Here is a 19103-nt window from a genome sequence, read left to right as displayed (position 1 = left end):
TCTTGGGGCCTCGGCCTTCTGCATCTCCTCTGAGAGGGCTACGCCTGAGATCCAGGTACCTGATGCTCTAACTGCAGACGGGTTGGGTCTCAGGGACGCTCAGGAGCAGCTCTCCCTCCCAGCCGGTGGGAGCAGAAAGGCGCCTTCCCTTGGCCAGCCCTGAAGCCAGCCCCCTGCTCCCACGCGTCAGAGCGCGCTTACTCTGTACACCGATTAGAAGGGGTGAGCGTGCCCTAGCCTTAGCTTTCTCTTCTGTAAAATGGGAATAGTAAATACCGTGTGACCCATTTGCCTCTTCGGGAGCAGGTGATGCAAATGAAGGGCAACTCCTAGAGAGCGGAGGCCTAATTGCCCCCCACCCCCAACCCACCCCCAACCCACCCCCACTCCCCGCCTGTCCACTTTCAGGCTAAAAAGAGCTAAAGTGTGTGTTCTTACTGAATAGCTACGGTGGGAGTCTCTGATTCAGTTACTTTTATTAAAGTAAGTTAGTTCTTTTTAAAGATATAGCTACCTCCCATCACGTACTGAACAAATAACTTTTAGAAAAAGGTGTAAAATAGCATTTATTAACAACGCTTAGAAATAAACCATGTCTGGTAATAAATTAGCATGGAGTTTCCTGGCCAGAGTCCTTCCAACAAAGGTGCTGTGGGAATTATAGGCGATTGCATATTTTTAGAAAATCAGGATAAATTATATAAATTATATATTTATAAAGGGATAATCATTTCATTCGCTCAGCAGGATAATAAATAGATAAATAACAAACAGTTGATTGCCATTAGAAAACTTTGATCTTAAATTACATTTCCATTGTAGATATTTACACGGACAATACGCACAGGGACGCACGAAGTCCCTGACCGAGTTTGGGAACTTCTCAGGACACTAACTCGAAGGGTGGTTCGTTCTCTCTGTTGTTGAAGGAGGATTTGCTGTTGAGTTTTCTGGGGTCCTCTGGGGTCCACACTTTGGCTGTTCGGATGATATTTTGTTCTTTGAGTTGTTTTTCATCAGTCCATGAGAGCGAGTGTCCCGCCAGAGGAGGGAGGCCGTAATCCGGGTCGCTCGGAGACGGAGACCCTGGGCAGGAGGGGAGAAGAGAGAACGCTCAGCCACATCTTGGGCGGACCTTCGGGTACTTTCGGATCCCGACCTGGGCACCTCAACTGAACAGGCTTTTTAGGATTGTGTTAGAACGACCCTCTTTCCCCACTCCTCAACCCCCCAGCTCCCCCTGCCCGGGGTCTCAGAAGCCGCAAGTCTGGCGGGGACGCGCGCGCTCCGCGGCGGAGTCCTAGTGGCAGGGAAATCTGAGAAATGCGAGCTGGTGCCTAAGGGCGCCCTAGTCCACCCACCATCTAGTCTGTCCGTCCGTCGTTCTGCTCGCCGGTCTGCTCCCCCAGCCCTCCCGGGCCTTCCCGCACCCGCCCCGTTCTCCCCCGGCTGCGCTGAGGGCGGGCGCACTTACGCGTGGCGCGATGGCAGATGATGACCTTGCGGGCCTGGCTACCCAGGCTGTCCCCGCTCCGGCGCCCGCCACCGCCCGGCCCCCCGCCGCCGCCCGCGCCACCGCCGCTGCGCAGGGGCAGATCGGCCTGCACCAGCTCGCTGAGGAAGTTGATGTAGCCGATGGCCAGGCGCAGCGTGTCCACCTTGGAGAGACGCTTCTCGTAGGGCAGCGTGGGGATGTGCGAGCGCAGCCCCTCGAAGGCGTCGTTGATGGACTGCATGCGCCGTCGCTCGCGCACATTGGCCGCCTGCCGCAGCTGCTGCAGCTCCGCCTCGGAGCGCACCCGGCGCCGCCGCCGCGCCGCCGCGCCCAGGCCCCGCAGGCGCTCCCCGGGGGACAGCGCGGTGGCCGCGGCGCACGGCCAGGCCAGGCCAGAGGGCGAGCCGGGAGATGAAGGGAGGCCACCGGGAGCCGCGGCCGCCCCGTAGCAGGGACCGGCGCCACGCGGGTCTCCAGGGTCCCCCGAAGGTGGCGCGCCGGGCGCGGGAGGCAGCAGCATGCATGTCCCGTCGCGGGCGCAGTATTCGTGAAGCTGGCGGCTGAGGAAGTCCACCTCGGCCTGCTCGGCGGCCAGCAGCTCGTCGCCGTCCTCCAGGGGATCCCGGGAGGACTGATCGGTGAAGAAGTCCTCGTCGTCGAAGTAGGGCGACGGGAAGGCATCCAGCCCCCCGGGGAAATGCTCGAGCAGGACCGCGTCCATGCTCGCGGCCGCCGCGGGCCCGAAGGTGGCCCCGACTGTGGGCTTTGGCACCCCTGGCCCACCAGGCCGCCCCCTGCGGCTCCCGCGCTGGAGGAGCGGGGATGCCTGGGTCCCGCCCGCCCTCCCTGGGGTGCAGCGGCCGCTGCGCTCCTGCCGCCCCGCGCTGCGCCGGGAGGGCTGTGGCGACTTGCTGAAGTTGAGGGCCGGCACGCGAGGACTCTTATAACGACATCCACAGGCGCGTGCCAGGGGCCCGCCGCGCCAGCCAATCACTGGCGGGTGCCGCGGGCTGGAAGGGGGGGGGGGGTTCCTCAGCTTGGCGGGCGGTGTGGCGGGGGGGTTGGTGGAGGCGAATGGGGGTTGTGTGCGTGTGCGCTGTCCTCCCTTTGGGAGCGCCTAGGGTGCGGAGGAGGCGGGGCCGCGTGGCCCAGGGGCTCCTCCTTCCCCCCTCTCTAGCCCCGCCGGCGCCCATTCTGTACCTGCCCGCGCCCCTCCAGGGCCACCTGCGCCCGCCCTGGGGCTGGAGCGCAGACGCCCGGGCGATCCCAGGCCGGGGGCAGGTCACGGCCCTCTGGGGATAACGCGCCGCCCCATCCCCAGCGCGCGCAGGGCTCCGGCTTGGATTCCACACCGGCCAAGGCCGCCCTTTCAAGGCCTCTGGCGAAGGCGGCCGACTACGTGCGGCGGGGTTGGAAGGCGATCGGCCAGGCCTGCCCTGCGCCACCCGCCCCAGGACGATGGGGAAAGGCCAGGCGCCGCCTCGGCGAGCAGCTCAGCCGGGCACGTTTCTTCTGGGAATCAATGGAGACCCTCGGGGTGCCGAGCAGTAAAACCCAACACAAAAGGAGGCGATCGAGCAGTCTGCTCCGGAGCAGGCCAGAGGGAGGGCACTGAAGTTAGAGGGCACAGCGAGGGCCCGTTTCCAAAGCTGCGCCCCTCACCTTTCTGGCCGACAGCTGGGACCATCCCGGAATGATTTTCCCGTCTTCGATCTTTTAAAGAAAACGAAGCACAAAAATGTATCCGCTTTGCCTCAGGACACTTTATCAGGAACTGCGACGCAGCAGGGATTCCTCAGTTTCAGGGCAACAAAAGAATACTTCCAAGTTCGGGACAAGCGGGGTTAGCAGCAAAGAGCCAGCTCTGGCCGCCCGGCAGTCACCAAGCGCCGCAAAGGGCGCGCGTCGCCAAGCAGTGGCCCCTCCGCCTGCTCCTTTTTCACACACTTGTCCCACCCGACTTCCCTCCGAATCCAAAACTCTGCCTCTTAAGAACAGCGATTTAAACACCTTTCTTGGTTTTAAACTTTACACTCTCTTTAACTGAAATTTGAGACCAGCAAGCTGATGCCAGAAGGTAGAGAAGCCCGGGAGCCCAGAGATTGCCTTGCCTTGAACTGTCCAAGAGGCCAGACTATTTTAACCCAAGACTTACTGTTTTTCCAGCAGGTTCTTTATGTGTTAGTTTCTCAGCCCTTACCCTCTTATCGCTGAGGTGATCATCCTTAAATGGAGGAAAATGTGGGCAGGTTTGGGTGACAGAGACTGGGTTGCATTTTCCTGCAGGTAGATTTACCTGTCTCACGTGGGATCTAGTCACTTGGTGGTACGCACCCAACTTTCCTGGCTTTTTAAAGGTCCCTCCCCTTCACTGGCCTGGTGAGACCAAAACCCAGTGGAAACAGGCTTTTGGATCAACTAGTGGACTTGCAAGAGCAACCAATGACCAGACTTCGGAGCCTGATCCAAAATATTGATAACTGTTCAGGACAGAGAAGGCGGGATTGGAGCCTGCAAAGGCTTTTGGCAGGAAGGTCTGGGGCCCTGTCTGATGGCTTCGGGTAGCTCTGTGGAAAGTAGATTCATGTCGTGGGATTGTTGCAGGGACAGGGTGTGGGAGTGGATGAATGAGCCTATAACTATCTTTTAAAATGAGTATGATTTTAACAATCAGTTTCAATGGGAAATCATCTTAGGTATTCTCTATCCGTTTGTGGAAGCATTCCAGAAATTCACCTGGAGTCCCCGGAGAAGCTAGTGGCAAGTCCCGCTGGAGGGACTCGCTGGGCACGGGCATCTCCGGGAAGGGAGAGGGAGGGCATGGGCCCCTTCCACCCTCAGGGTCCTGTCTTCCCCGCGTCCCCTCTCCGAGAATTCCAGGCCCCTGGCCGCCTGCAGACTGGCCCTGGTGGGAAGGCAGGGCCGGGCCTGCAGGCGCTGGGGAAGTGCACACACACGCTCTGTTCTTAAGTAAGACATGATCGTTCTTTTCTCTAATAAAAGAAGAAAGAATTCTCTGCTAATAAAGGGGAATTTTCTCCGGGTCACTGGAGGTCACAGCAGGGTGGACGGTTGCCCTCTGCCACTCAAGCAGCAGCGACAGGTTGGGTGTGGAGATGGAGGCCCTCATCCCAGCCCTTCCCTCCGCCCTCCGCAGACCCCCTGGCCAGTGGTGGGCCCTGAAGAGGGTCTAGACAGGGGTTCCAGGGAGAGAGAGGCTCAGCGGGTCCCAGAGGGGCAAACCACTGCCCCCCCTGCTAAACTCCAGTCTCTTCCTCTCCCCCTCTGTCCTCAGAAGAGACGGCCGCTCACCTTATTAGAAAAGCTGCCTCCTTTTGGAATTACATCCCAGCCTCCAGGGCTGGCCATGGAGAGGGCATTTGGTTATTTCCAGTGCCCAAACCTGACAAGCCTCAAGCATTTTTTCAACTCTTTTAAACAGAGGCTTAGAACCACCAGCTGTCCTGGGCCTGGGGGGCTCCCACACTTCCCGGCCGCTCCTAGGCCGGGTCTCACCTCCTGGGTTCTCAGTTCCAGAACTCCAGACAGGAGCCATTGCCTCCATTTCTTTCATTCGCTCTCTCCCCCCTTCTTTCCCCTCCTCCCTCTTTTCTCTTCTCTTCTCTTCTCTTCTCTTCTCTTCTCTTCTCTTCTCTTTTCTTCTCTTCTCTTTCCTTCCCTTTTCTTCTCTTCTCTTCTCTCCCTCCCCTGCCTCCCTCCTTCCTTCCATCCTTCTCTCTGTCCCCTCTCTCTCCTTCCTCCCTCCCCCTCTTTCTGTCTCCCTCCTTTTCCTTCTCTTTCCCTCCCTCCCCTTTCTTTCCCTCTCTCCCCCCTCCCTCCTGTCCCTCACCCTCCTAGTTCTCTCTCCCCTCAGGAGTCTCAGACCTGAACATGTTTTCATTCACTCCCCATCCAACATCTCCAGAGTCCATCCTTTCCTGGCTTCTAGGAGCAATGACTGGTGGGTTGGATCCGGGTCCCTGGGTCTTTCCCAGACTGAATCTGGGGCAGAGACCACCGATGATGAAAACCTTGGCTTCCTTCGTGCCCTCCTTCAGCGTTGGGCACTTGTCTGAGTCCTCCCTTCTGGAGCGTCACCTCCACCCCTCACCTCCTGGTGTCACAGCCCCTGCTGAGTGCTGGCAAGCAGGCACTTGCGAGTGGGCTCCTGGCCTGTCCCCCAGCCAGAGAATGGCTCCACGTTAACTCCCCATGACCCAAACTGCCTCCTCTGCACCTCATCATCACAGGGTGACACCAGTTAGCCAGTGTGTCCCCTCCTGTGTCAGCTTCCCTTTCTTTCCCCCTGTCCTCCCTTCTCTAAGACCTCCCTCCTCCACTTGCTTGCCCAGACTCTCATGAATCTGTCATTATTTCCATACTCTTTGGAAAGGACTCGAAAGATAGAATCAGAGGTTAATGCTGAAAGGGCTCTGAAGCCCAGAGAGGTTCACTGACTTGCCAGAGGTCACACAGCAGGTTGCTGTCAGCCCCAATCCTCCTCAGCCCAGGCTGGTTCCCCTGCCTGCCCAGCAGCTGCCCAGCTTCCGCCTGCTCTCAGAAGGGGTTTGTGTAGCTGTGCCCTGTGGTCAGCCCAGGCCAAGCTCCACCCCAGCGTGGAGGACCAGTGACCACCCTCCTGGTGGCCACCCCCACCCCACAGTCCTGGCTTTGCTGCATGTACCGTGGCACCTCCTGAGGTCAAGATGCTGTAACAGCTGAAGAAGGAAGTAGTGCAACTTCTCACATAAGATGAAGTATGTGAAATTACACATGGGATCGTGGGCTTTCTCTAACCCCCAGAGTCACACTTCACAGATCCTGCGTGACGTTCCCACTCAGGAGGTCTGCTCTGATCAGATGACCTTTTATTCCAACCTGGAAATGACTGCTCTACATGAGGCAAAAACCCCTCTCTGCTCCCTCTGCTTCGCTCTCACTCGACTCCTACTCTCCTTCCCCTGGCCTGTAAGTTCCTTGACTTGGTTGGAAGACCTCAAGCTTATTCCCCCTTGAGTGGATAGAAGGAACTATACTAATGCTAGAAAGATGGAAGCAAATATTTGGGGGACATTCAGATCTGTCATTAGTCCTCTTATCCCTGCGAGCTGACAGGTCTCCTCCTTCCTCTAACAGGTGGAGAGCTTGGCCTTGGATGCAAGGTCATGGCCCAGGAGGCAAAGGGCTTGACCGACTCCAGATCTCACGGGCTTTGCACCTCCCCTCCCTGCCCCCTTGTCTCTACATTTAATGTAGTTTATTTAATATGCTTTTCATATGGATCTGGTTCCCAGCACAGCACTGTCAGATAACTGAGTAGGTGTTTTTATCATTTGCAAGTGGAAACAGATTCAGAAAGGTTAAGTAACTCATCTGGAGAGTTAAATAGGTTCCATAGAGCACAAGTGGAAATAAGTGGATTGCCAGCACAAGGGCCTGGGGGCGTCAGCACCGTTTGCCAGGGTTCCCTGCTAGATGCTCTCCACTCTGAGGCTGTTTAGCCACACCCCAAAAGCTGAACCATGTCCCATTAGGAAATGAGGGCAGGACACATGGCTGCCATGCAACATGGAGAAAATTCAAAAGCTGAACACCCAGCCTCCTTCCTTTTTGACTTTCCCTTTTGCATCGTTGAACATTAATCTTTACAGGGAAAAACACCTACATGCCGATATAACTATCCACATAAGCATTCTCTGTCGTGCCAAGGTTTGTTTGAGGAATAGCAAAGCTTCTGGGCTGTGTCCTTCGGACTTGTTATTCTGAGAGGTATCAGACCTTTAGCAATGGGGCCCCACCAGTCATCCCTACTGGGCTTTTGCTCCTTGGCCTCCACAGTAAGCAGTGAAAGGGAGAAAAATGAGTTTAATGGGAACAGGAACTTTGTTTCTTATGCTGTTTTTCTCCCCCCCTCTTCTTAGTGTTCTACATGATTTCCAGCTTGTCGTCCACCAATAGGGCCTAAAGTGAATTATGATACCTTCATTTGCTGGAATATCCTGCAGCCAGAATGAGAGTGCTTTCGATGCAGTGAAGTGTGGTGATCTCCAAGAGGCATTGTTAAATGAAAAAAGATGCTCCCACTTGTAGAGAAAAAAGAGGATGGTGAATTTATGTGAGCGCATTTGTTTGTACAGGCATAACATATGTCTAAATATGAAACTGATGACATTGGTTGCATTGAGACAGGAATTGAGTGGCCAGTGGGTAGAATTTTTCATTGCCTGTTCCTTTGTACCCTTTAATTTTTTAACCACATGGACATATACTGTATACAGGAAAAAAACCCAAAAATTTTTAATGAGCTTATTTTTGAAAAAGAAAATTTGGGGAGTTGACATCTCTTCATGCAGTCCCTCGAGGAGTCCTCCAAAGAGCCTGGATATTAGTGTGTGCCTGTTTCCAAAGCCAGCAAGAACCCTGCGGCATGGGGGGCCAACGGAGGTGGGCAGGACATCCAGACACAGGTCCCTGAGTGTGGACCCAGTCCTGAGGGAGCCCAAACTGAAACCTTCTAAGCCCCATATCCAGTGCAGTTGAAATGGGATGGTGTCAGGTGAAATGTGGAGATGCTGTTTCAGTATCTCCAGCTTCATCAAGGTCTGCCCATACACCCCCATTCCAATTTTCAGGATCCCATTCTTTCCCCATCAATGTTCTCACTGTAATAGCTGCCATCCTGAAAGGTTTGGGATTCAATTTGTGCTGTAATTCAGCCAACACAGGATGAAACACTGGGTTTGGCTTTCAGAAATCTTGACTCTGCAGCTACAGGAGATAAGGGATCCTGCAAGGCAGACACAGAAACTTTCAAGACATGTATGTGGTGCTCGAGTTGGGAATTTGGAGGCCTCAGCTCATCTTTTCTTTTTCCATCTTCTCCAGTGCATTTGGGAACAAACAGCCAGTCTTATTATAGTTATTAGTTTGACAAAAATGTTCTGAAGTATCAAATACTCTTTCATGCAGAACTTTGCCTTATACATATTTGATTAGGAGTACCCAAAGGTGTTATCTTACATGTCTCCATTGCCACATCATGCCATCAACTATATTGATTATTGGAAATTGAGTCATTAGTGCTTTTTAATCTAATCAGATTTGAGAACCAGTTCCCCAAATCACAGAACCAACTCAGAAAACCTATCCTTAAGGCTCTGTTTCTCTAGACCCCGCTCTCGGTACCAAAATCAATACCAAATAACATGAAATCAATGGCAAGCAAAACTTAAAGGGATTCAACAACATAAAGGAAATTTAAAACTACTAAATACTCACTAAAACCTGGCATTTTCTGTATTATCCAAAGTCACATAACTTAAAGGTAACTACTGTTAACACCTTGGTATATTTTCTCCCAGGTATTTATAGTTTTGTATCTTGCACTTTTCACTGGACAGTATCTCGTCATAATTTCCCCAGATCTTTATTGACAGGTTTTCATCCTATGGCTTGCCATTGGATAATTTCATTTTTGCTTGAGTACCACTCACTCCTTCTGGGAATTCAAAGTCCATGCCTTCTGTGTCTTTTATAGTGCCTTTGTATTCGGTCTCAGTATCCACTTTGTCTTTACACCTGGCTTGTTAGGGCTGTGATTTTGATTCACTCAGACATTTTTCTAGCTATCACCAATAAATTATTCACTTTCATTCATGCCGGTGGTCCTGGAGATGATGGGGTGTTGCAATGCTGGTGTCCCCCTAAAATCCTGTCTGGACCCCTTTTTCTTAAGCTAGGATAACCTGTGCTTGAAGAAACTTATGCCTGAGCAAGCCTGGTTCAACCAGGGAAGAGGCAGGATTAGTCAAGAAGCATCAGTTATTTGGGAACACTGCCTAAACACATGGGCACAAAGTTTTCATGCTTGTGCTTTCCAAGAATGATGCACCCTGCTTGTCCCCAGCCACCTCGGGTTTGCCACCCTAAGGCCCTCTGAGATTGGAAACCACTCCAGGTTCGAGCCTATTTTCATCACATTTGTGTACCCACTTTCCCCTGCAATTCACTAGTGTCCTGCCCGAGAGGCTGGGTACAGCACAGTTGTCCCGAGTGTGGGCTCGGGATTTGAGGATCGGCTCTGCCATGGGTAAGCAGTATGGAGAAGTTACCCGACCTTCCTGTGCCCGTCTCTGCATACGCGGGCAGCAGTTACAATCCCACGACCACTGTGCTGGCTGACTGTGGGGAGAGAAGACATGAATGGCCCCATGGCCCGTAATGTGCCAGACATGCAGCGGTTGCCCACTAGTCAGCTGGGAGGAGTGGGCACTCAGTGACATTGGTGGAACACGGCATATGTGGCTGGTGGAAGTACGGCCCCCTTGGTTAGGGAGGAGTCACCCCCAGCAGCCCTCCCGGACTTACAGCAGGCCACCTGCCGACAGGTATGGAGCTCAGTTCACCCTGAACGCCAGAAGATGCCACGCACCTTGACTCAGCTGCCCTTGCAAGATGGGGGGCTGCCTGGAGGAGGCCTCCTGAGAGCCCTTTGCTAGCACTCATGGCTACCAGGTGGGGCTGGAAAAGCAGACCCCTCACCCACTTCTGGATGGCAGAGAGAACCTGTGAGCAGAGAACCGAGCCCTCCTCCAGGTGTTCCAGGAGGCCAACTTGCCCAGCCTCTCCTCCTAACGACCCTCTCTGGTCTCTGCCAGACTCTCACAAAGGCCCTGAGTGCAGGTGGGGAAGAGCCCACGTTCCCCTCCAACTCCTAACTCACCAGACTGCAGAGAGGCTGAGACTCCTGCCCCCACCTCGAAGGAAAAGCATGTCCAGGCTTGTTACGCAGTGCAATTGCTCCACACCCAGCTCAGACCTCTGGAATCAGTTGTCTCCATTCTCTGTAACAAGGAACCACAAACTAGATGACTTAAAACAGCAGAAACTTACCGTCTTTTGGCTCTGGAGGCTAGAAGTCTGCGATGGAGGTGTCGCGTGGCCGTGCTGCCTTCGAGACCTGCAGGGGCGGGTCCTTCCTTGTCTCTTCCAGCCCCTGGGGTGGGCGGCAATCTTGGCATTCCTCGGCCTGTAGATGCCTCGCTCCGGTGCCTGCCTCCACCACTGGATGGCCGTCTCCCTCCTGAATGTCTGGGCCCAAATTTTCTGTCCTTGTAAGGAGACCAGTCACGTTGGATGAGGGCCTCACCCAGTTTAGCTTCATCTTGACTCACCACATCTTCAAAGATCCTATTTCCATCTTAAACAGGGTCACAGGACCAGGGGTTAGGACTTGAGCATGTCTTTTTTGGGGCCACAGTTTAACCCATCACATCGGCAGGATTTATTTACAGCCTTCTATCTCTTAGGTAAATGAGGAGGCTATTGCCAGTCATGGGAATTTGGTTTTCCTAATGAGGGCCTGTCATTGGACCTGCCATTGGAACTCCCAGGCCTCTGACTTCTGGATCCCTATTTCTTAAATTAAGGCTCCACAAGTTCATTATCATAACTTTTCAATTTTTTTTTTTTTTTTTTTTTTTGCCATCATTTATATGCTGACCTTAAAAACCAACAACAAAGTAGGAGTGTCTTCTGGGCCATCTGGTCAGATGCCTTGAAACCTGGTCCCACAATTATGTTTGGGGCCCGGACCTGTGTTTGCATTTGTGTTATTCGTGTTTAATTCATGGTAGCAACCAAAAGCTCTATTAATTTTTGTAGGCTAAGAAAAATACACAAGTGTTGTGCTTGTGCCAAGAGAAAACCAAATAATCTCACAACATTGTTATTCTCCACCTGGAGCCTCGATCGTCTGTATTAAGACATCAACTTAAAAGTTAGTTGTCAATATGTGTGGTCTCCTATGTAAATATTCCTATATGCCTACATTTCCTATATTCCTGTAAACTTTTTTGACTATACACCTTGCGTTATTCAGATACAGGTTCTGGCTTGTGTAACAAACATTGAAAGATAAGAATGATAAAAAATGTAAACTGTATGTCTGTCTTGTGAAAAATGGTCCGAGCATAAGCCATCTAAAGTTGACCTGGTGGCTAAAGAGGCCGGGGGCCCAGCTTCCTTCTAACTTGTTGCTCTGTCATCCTGAGATGTGGCTCCCACCCTGACTCCAAGGTGGCTGCCCCAGCTCCCACCATCGTGTCTGGGCCCCAGCCAGCATGAAGAAGGGAAGACGAAGGACACTCTCCTGTCCTTTTAAGGATATGCCCTGGAAGTTGTCCACAACCCTCTGCTCCCATGTAATTGGCCCAAGGGAAGCTGACAAATGTGGTCTTGAGCTGGGCAGCCATGCTCATAGTTGACACTTGGAAAACACTATCAAAGAAGGAGAGAAAAATATTGTGTACGTGTGTGAGATTTGCTGTGCTTCACACACCTTACCCCAAAATTTTTCGCAAATGCTCTCTAAATGTGAATTTATGTGTTTATGTGTATTTAAAATGGTATAAAATAAGACTGTACTAAGATAGTGGGTACATTTTAAACATGCACAAAAAATGATATTTTAAAAAGACAAGTAAAAATATGAAAAGTAAAAAAGCTTACAATTTTTCCTGTGCCCCATAGGCAATCTTGTTTAATTTGGGGCCTACTTAGTCTATATAATGCCCAACAGTCAACTGCATTTTTTTTAAACTGAATTGTCTTGTTGGTTTTCATCATTACATTGAAAGTTATAAGCAGTACAGAAATACTGAGAAAATGCACAGACACCCTGTTTTAGGTCTTAATTTCATTTATTTACCCCTTCAAGAAGCCTGCACGGAGCCTCCACTAAGCTGATGTCCCTGGGTGAAAAGCAGAGGATGGAGATGAATAAACTGCCACCTCGGCCCCTCCACACCCTCTCGGGGAACAGTTCATGATGACATGGTGCAGTGAGGCTGTAGGTGAGGTCTGGGGGGGCTCAGTGGGGTGTAAGAGCAAGGGACAGGAGGGCTTCTTGAAGGGAGCAAGGCTGAGCACTGGGCCGAGTGAGTCCGGAGCCCGGCAGGGAAGCAGGCACACACTCCTGGAGTTCAGACACATTTCCAAAAGCCTAGAGGCGTGAACTAGCCTGTCTTGGTCCCTTCTTTGGGGCCACAAGTGCCCTCAAATCCCTGGCTTGTCAGAGGCCCAGGCTCTGTGCATTTGCAAATGCCTCTGCACCTCTGCTCAGCTCTGACTCCAGCCCCCACCAAATCTGTTCCAGTTTGTTAAAGCTGCTGTTATACAAAATACCAGAAATGGATTGGCTTATAAAGGGGGTTTATTAGGTTACAAATTTACAGTGCTAAGGCCATAAAAGTGTCCAAACTAAGGCATCAACATGAGGATACCTTCACTGAAGAAAGGCCAGTGACATCCAGGCCTCCTCTGTTACATGGGAAGCACATGGCAACATCTGCTGGTCCTTCTCTCCTGGGCTCCAGTTTCAAAATGGCTTTCTCCAAATGTCTCTGGGCTTCTGTCTTAGCTTCTCTAGTTCCTTTGGCTTGTTTCTCCGAGGGCGTTTCTGTCTCTAAGCATCTGGGGATCCTCTCTTAGCTTCTCCAGGCCAAACTCTGGATTTCATCTCTTAGCTTCTCTCCTGGTTCTGGTTTCAACAGCTGTCTCCAAAACATCTCTGAGCATCTTCTCTCTAAGCATGTCTGAGCTCTCTTCAAAATGTCTCTGCCTTTTATCCTCTCACATAAGACTCCAGTCAACTAATTAAGACCCACCTTGAATGGGTGGGGTCACATCTCCATGGAAATAATCTAACGAAAGATCCCACCCACAATTGGGTGGGTCACATCTCCATGGAAACAACCTAATCAAAAGATCCCACCCACAATAGGTCTGCCCCACAAGATTGGGTCAAAAGAACACGGTTTTTGTGGGGTACATAATAATAATTAAAAGCAGCACAGCATCCCAGGCCTGCAGTGGCCTCGTGGTGACCACACAGATGCCCACCAAGGCCCATGTCCTCAGAGGAGGCCGGTGCACCCACAGCAGCCCTCCCTTTGCCCTCTCCTACAGCAGATTACTTCAGGGACATCGATATCAGCCAGAAGGAAAAGATCTGTCCAGGAAAGTCCCAGTAACACACAACTACGGAATCCATTACCCACCCCCCATCCCCGGCATGTTATCAGCCCCTTTGAAAGGCAGTCTCACATATCACAGCAATGAGGATTTAAAACGTAGCATTTGCAACCTTACTGCAGCCACTTGAAAGCATTTGGTGTGTAGTCGGAGATTTCCTCACGCCCTCCCAATCTCAGCCCGAAGTTCCCCTTCGCCAGCCTTGGGAACCTGTTTTCCTGAACTCACACCTGGCAGAATGCCTTTCTGGATTCGCTCCTGCACCTGCACCTGTGTCCTTCTGCAGACGCTTGGGACCTACCACCCCTGAGTCAAAACCATTGTAAAAACCCAAGAAGGAGCTGGGAACGTGTGTGGAGGCTTCTCAAGCATTAAGGGATATACCAGGTGGAACCAGACCTGCGGATGCATCCATTTTATGATATTCCCCAACCCTGATTTGAAATGATGGGAGGTATTTATTTTTCATTGCCTTAGAGAACTCAGTACTTAGGGGCACCTGTCCTTCTCAGCTGGACAAGTTTGAGCAGCAAAGAAGGGACGGTGTAGATGGGGCACATTATACTTTCTGGGTGGTTTAAAAAATAAGAAAGAACCCAGAAAACTTCCTCCTAGATAGGTAGCTAGTAGGGCAGACCTCAGACACTTGGGCTAATCTTCCAGGCAAATGGCAGGCTTGTGCTTCTCTACTCTCTTCAACGTGCGATGAGGCCCTAGGACTTGCTTGGATTAGCGAAAGGTGAGTGGAAATGACATATGTCCCTTATGAGAGGAATCTCTATGAGCCCCAAGAACTTGGCTCTTCTGCTTCCTCCTGAAATAACTGTGGAGGTGTATGTTGGGACAGAACATCTGTCTTCTTGGGACCTTGAGCTACTATAATGAGCAGGGTCCCCTGCCAAACTTCATAGGACAGATTCCCTGAACTAGAAATAAACTTTTGTTGTGTTAAGCCTCTGAGATTTGGGGGTTGCCATTGCGACATAACCCTGTCCATCTGCTAGAACCATGCTGCTACACTTAGGACAGTTCACCTTGTGTCACTGGAGTAATATTCAACTAGTAAACTTGTGTAGTCGCTAAAAATATTTTGGTTTCAAGTAATGGAAACCAACTTGAACTAACTTAAATATTAAAAGGAGCTATAGCACGGACACAGGGTGTCTCCCAGAACCCAAAAGCAGGAATGCAGCTGGACCTCAGGAGGGCAGTGGTATCAAGTGTACCTGATACTGAAAATTCTCCCCGATGTCCATTCTCTCCACCCTTTACCAACAGAACCCCAGAATGAACATATATTTCCTAGCCGCTCTTGCAGCTCAGTGGCTCTGAAACTAACTTCTAACCAATGAAACATTAGCAGGAGTGATGTTCACCTTTGGGGCTCAGTCTTTGAAGGGGAAAGGCATGTCCCACATTGGCCCTTTCACTCTTCCCACTGGTTGAAATGCTGATGCAATGGCAGGAATTGAAGCAGTCATTTTGAACCATGAGTTGAAAACTGTCTAGGTGAGAAACTAGACAGAAGGAGCCTGAGTCCCCCAGCTCACTGAGACCCCATACCAGCCTGGAATACCTATCTAGTTTTGTTTTCTATCTCACTGAAACCACTGTATTTTTCAACTCTTTTATGAGCAGCCTAACTTGTATCTTAATTAATATACCATGATATGGAAAGACGCCTGGAAACTCTCTCCATCCTTCCTGCACTTCTTTATATTCCCCTTGCAAATTTGCTTCATTCTTTTCTTTTCTGATGCATCAACTTTCTCTGTTCTTCAGTCTTTGTAATAAAAATATGTGGCTGCCTCAGAGAAGTACCATGTTCACTTATGAGCATCTATCCTACGTCCAGACTGTGATAAGCAAAAGTGACAGGACATTAAATAAAACAGAAGCAATCCTCTTTTCATGTAGCTTAAGGACTGGTGGGAGTGGAGGGTAGAGATAGCAATAAAAGTGAAACAGAGACTGATCATTGTGGCATTTGGAGGAATAAAAGAAATTTATTAAGGATGAAGTAAAGAGAGATGATGAAGATGGAAATGTAGGCAGGGGCTAGATCAGGAGAGGCCTTGTTAGTTGTGTTAAGCCTGGTTATGTAAACAGACCATTTACAGTGTGGAGAAAAAGATCTATTAGGGTGTGGGAAGCAAATCTGAGAATTAATATCTGTACTCATATCACATCATTTTAAAATTAGTATGTTTCATGTATTTTTTGTAATGTATCTAACTGAGTAGTACAGTAGCACATGTTCATAATTGACAGATCCAATTGATCAGGATGGGTTTTAAGCAGGAAGGTAGCATGGGCAGGTTCACTGGTTCAAAAGGACTTAGCCTTAGGATGGGAGCAAAATGATGGTTACAGGCAGGAGACTGATCAGGAGGCTGGGGCCAGAGAACAGCGGAGGAGCCCTGAAGACCTAAACTGGGCGATATAGCTGATGGGGAAGAGGTGGGCAGAGTGGAGAGGTCTTTTGGAGAATCTCTAGGACTTGGTGATTGATTGAATGTAGGGCTTAGAGAAGAGAGTAAAGATGATACCAAACTTTCTGCTCTGGGTCTCGGGCTGACAGGTGGGCCTGTTTACTGTGATTTTAGGCAAGATGAGGTCTGGAAATTGTCTTTATATTTGGGGACATGGAATTTACTGGTGAAAATGACTAAAGAATTTCCGTGGGAGACTGTGGAGCAGAATATTGTGTTTTGATGACTGAATAAAGAGGAGAAAAGAGACATACCTATTTGGGACAACTAATTCAAATTATGCATGTGATACAAGAGGGAGCAGGAGGGATTTTTCTTTGTTTCTAGGATGGGAAAGGCTTCTTTTCACTTTCTAGGGATTCTGTTCCCTCAACTTTCCTCTCTCTTCAGACAATCCTTTCAGACACAATTCAATCTTCTTTATCCTTTTCACGGTCTCTTGTCTAATTTCTGTTACTTTAGGAAAATCACTCAGTTTTTCTCACCCAAAGCTAATCCTAATAATAGATGATGCATCTTAAAGTAATGCACCTGCAGCAAGAAAAAGGGAGTTCTGGATAATATCAGACACCTTAAGGAAATGACCCAGGCAAGCTACCAAAGTTCCTTCCAGACACAACCCCCCCCCCCTCAACTTTCTGTCTGCCTTCTCATCTTCAAGTTGGTCCTGAAAATAATTTTTTCCCTTATTTTCTCATCTAAAACATGGAGATATATATCTCAATTTTTCTTTTCCAGTATTTTGGCCACGTGAAGGATTTGAGGGTTGACCCAGGGAGAGAACTCCACTGGCAATCTCCTCCCTACCGGAAAAAGCGTTTAGAGGATTGTGCTTTGGAAGCCAACTGGAGGGGTTGAGTCCTTGGCGGGGCAGGTCTTTGGGGGCATAGAGAGGCCCACAGGAGTGGCCTGCTGAGGACACGAGGTCTCTGGGGCCCAGGAGCTGCTTCTCGGCAGCGAGTGGGCGCTGGGGAGAGGCGCCAGCGTGGGGAGGGCGGCGGCTGCACCAACAACAGCTATTGGCAAACGTGCGCCCGGGCGCTGGCCCGTCTTTGCACAGGAGGAGAGGATGGATTATGTGGGAAGTTCAAGTTAAATCCTAGCAGGCCCCTGGGGGCCCAAGCAGCACAACAAGGCGGCAAAATGCTCCTTCCCCGGCCCAGCGCTCGCCTCTATGGCGAGGGTCTAGCCTCTTGTGACCTCCCTCCGCCCTCAGCCTTGAACTGGGCCGGGCGGGGGCTTGGCTGAGGCGCGAAGCCTCCCCCAGACTTCCATTTCCCTCTAGTGAAGCCCATAAATAATGTCCCGTGCGCCCGGGCCCCCCGCGGCTCTCCTTGCCACCCCCTAGCCCCCCGGGCTGGCTGCTGTCGCCGCAGAGGAGAAAGAGGACACCGCGCGAGGGCCCCCCCTCCTCCCCACCTCCCCCCTCCTGGGGCGTCTGTATAGGAGACACCTGCAGCACGGGCGGCCGCCGGGGCTCCCCGACACAAGCGCTGGTACCTGAGCCCTTGACTGGTAATGCACCATAAACGGCTCCTTTCAGGCCCTTTCAGAGCGGGAGCGCGGAGGTCACCGTGTCTACAAACCCCTCTGTGTCCGCCGCGTCTCCCGGGCCCCGGGCGCCGGCCTCCAGCCTCAGAGCGCGCCGGCCCGTGGGAATCCCAACACTTGTGCTCGGCGGAGGCCGGCGGGCGGGGGCGGCGGGGGAGCCGGACCACCCGGCCCTCCCGCCCCCTCCCGCGGCCTCCCCCCTCCCGGGGACCCGCGCACGCTCACAGAGCGCGGCGAGTGTAACGAATGGGGAGCCGCCGTCCGTGGACGCTCGCGGAAATCAAATGATAAGGCGGGATGGGACCCCAGCCCCTTAAGGTAGACGCCAGCCCCGTGCCTCGGCCTCCTTCTCTGCTCTGGGCGGCGAGCGTTTATCCTGCCTGGCTGGGCCCAAGCGCAGCGACAGCCCCGGCCCGGGGACACGGCACCGGCTCCGGCGGCTCTGGGCCCTGCGCGCCAGCTCTCCATTGTCTGTGCGGGATTTGTGGGGTCGTACCTGTGGGCGGGTGGCCCGGCGAGTCGGCCGGGGCCAGCGGAGGGCGGCCGGAGCTAGAGGGGCTCCCGGGCCGCGGTCAGAAGGGAGCGAGCGTCACCAGCGGCGGGCGGCGTCCATCCTGTCCCCAGGCCCAGCTTTGCACTCTGGGCTAGCGCCCGCGGCGCTGGAACGCAGAGGCGGGCACAGGGACAAAGTGTCTGCTTTGGAATTTCCAACGCTCCCGGGAGAAAAAGGAGAAGGGAGAGTGACACGCCACGGAGGGAACGCCCACACACAAGACAGCGGCCACCGTCTTGGCCAACCTGTCCCCCGTCTCCCCGCGGCCGGTTCTGGGGACGCAGACGGGGGCAGGGGCGTAGCGCCTGGGAGCTGGCCGCGCCCGGGGACCCGGGAGGCGCTGGCCGAGGCCACCTCAGGCGGGCGGGCGAGGACCCAGGCGGCGCGGGAGGGAGGGAACGTGGGAGGAAGGAAGCGCGGCCGCCGGTCGGTCCCCTGGCGCCGGGCGCTCCCTCCTGGGGCCGCTGGGCACGCAGTTACCTGGGGAGCTGGCCTTTGTCGGCGCCGCGGGCTCTCGGTGGCCCCAGAACGAATCAAACGCCTCCTTTGGCCCAGGGAAGCCTCGCGTCGGACGGGGCGGGGGCGGCGGGGACGGCCTGGGGGCCCGGGAATAATCGGCCCTATTCTTGCGCGCCCACAAAACCCGCGGCGCGGCGAGCCGGGCACAGCGGCCGCCTGAATGGCTGTTTCAAAAGGCGACACCTGCAAGCGCGGCCGGTCGCGAATTGAATGGGGTCCAGCGCGGCGTACCTGCACGGCGAGGCCGAGGGTGGCTCCGGGCGGGGAGCGCGCGGCCTGATGCGCCCGCGCTCCCGGCGACACGCTGCGGCGGCCGCTCCATGGGAATGTCGCCACTTGTGCGGCTCGCGGTCGGGAGGGGGTGCACGGCCCTTTCAGAGACAGACACAATTAGGCAAAATGCTCAATGAACATTATAAATGATGTGCGATCGCTCTGCAGATTGCCTGGCAAATCAAAT

The 19103-nt window shown here is 52.7% G+C and overlaps 1 protein-coding gene across 2 annotated transcripts; it reads right to left on the bottom strand.

Annotated features, from left to right (window-relative positions):
* Positions 1-602: 602 nt before the first annotated feature.
* On the bottom strand, positions 603-18706 carry PTF1A (pancreas associated transcription factor 1a). Of its 2 annotated transcripts, none has more exons than XM_037837846.1 (2): positions 1475-2216; positions 603-1086 (listed from the first exon to the last, which is right to left on the bottom strand). In XM_037837846.1, exons 1-2 carry the CDS (start codon positions 2214-2216, stop codon positions 884-886), a joined length of 945 nt encoding a protein of 314 aa, XP_037693774.1. In that variant the 3' UTR covers positions 603-883. The 2 variants fall into 2 exon arrangements, 1 of the variants encoding a protein (XP_037693774.1); XR_005217195.1 differs by lacking the exon at positions 1475-2216 and adding an exon at positions 18605-18706 and having other exon boundaries at positions 974-1086.
* Between the last annotated feature and the right edge of the window lie 397 nt (positions 18707-19103).

The sequence above is a fragment of the Choloepus didactylus genome, chromosome 5, assembly GCF_015220235.1.
Source record: "Choloepus didactylus isolate mChoDid1 chromosome 5, mChoDid1.pri, whole genome shotgun sequence".
NCBI classification, from domain to species: domain Eukaryota; kingdom Metazoa; phylum Chordata; class Mammalia; order Pilosa; family Megalonychidae; genus Choloepus; species Choloepus didactylus.
The sequence above is the reverse complement of the archived record's forward strand: the minus strand, read 5'-3'. Positions and strand labels throughout refer to the sequence as shown.

What these genes read in the sequence shown, in the direction of transcription:
- PTF1A (XM_037837846.1), bottom strand. Translation starts at nt 2,216, where the DNA reads ATGGACGCGGTCCTGCTCGAGCATTTCCCCGGGGGGCTGGATGCCTTC. An exon ending in CATCTGCCATCGCGCCACGC is followed by an intron (nt 1,087 to 1,474) that starts GTAAGTGCGCCC and finishes CCTCCTGCCCAG; the next exon opens with GGTCTCCGTCTCCGAGCGAC.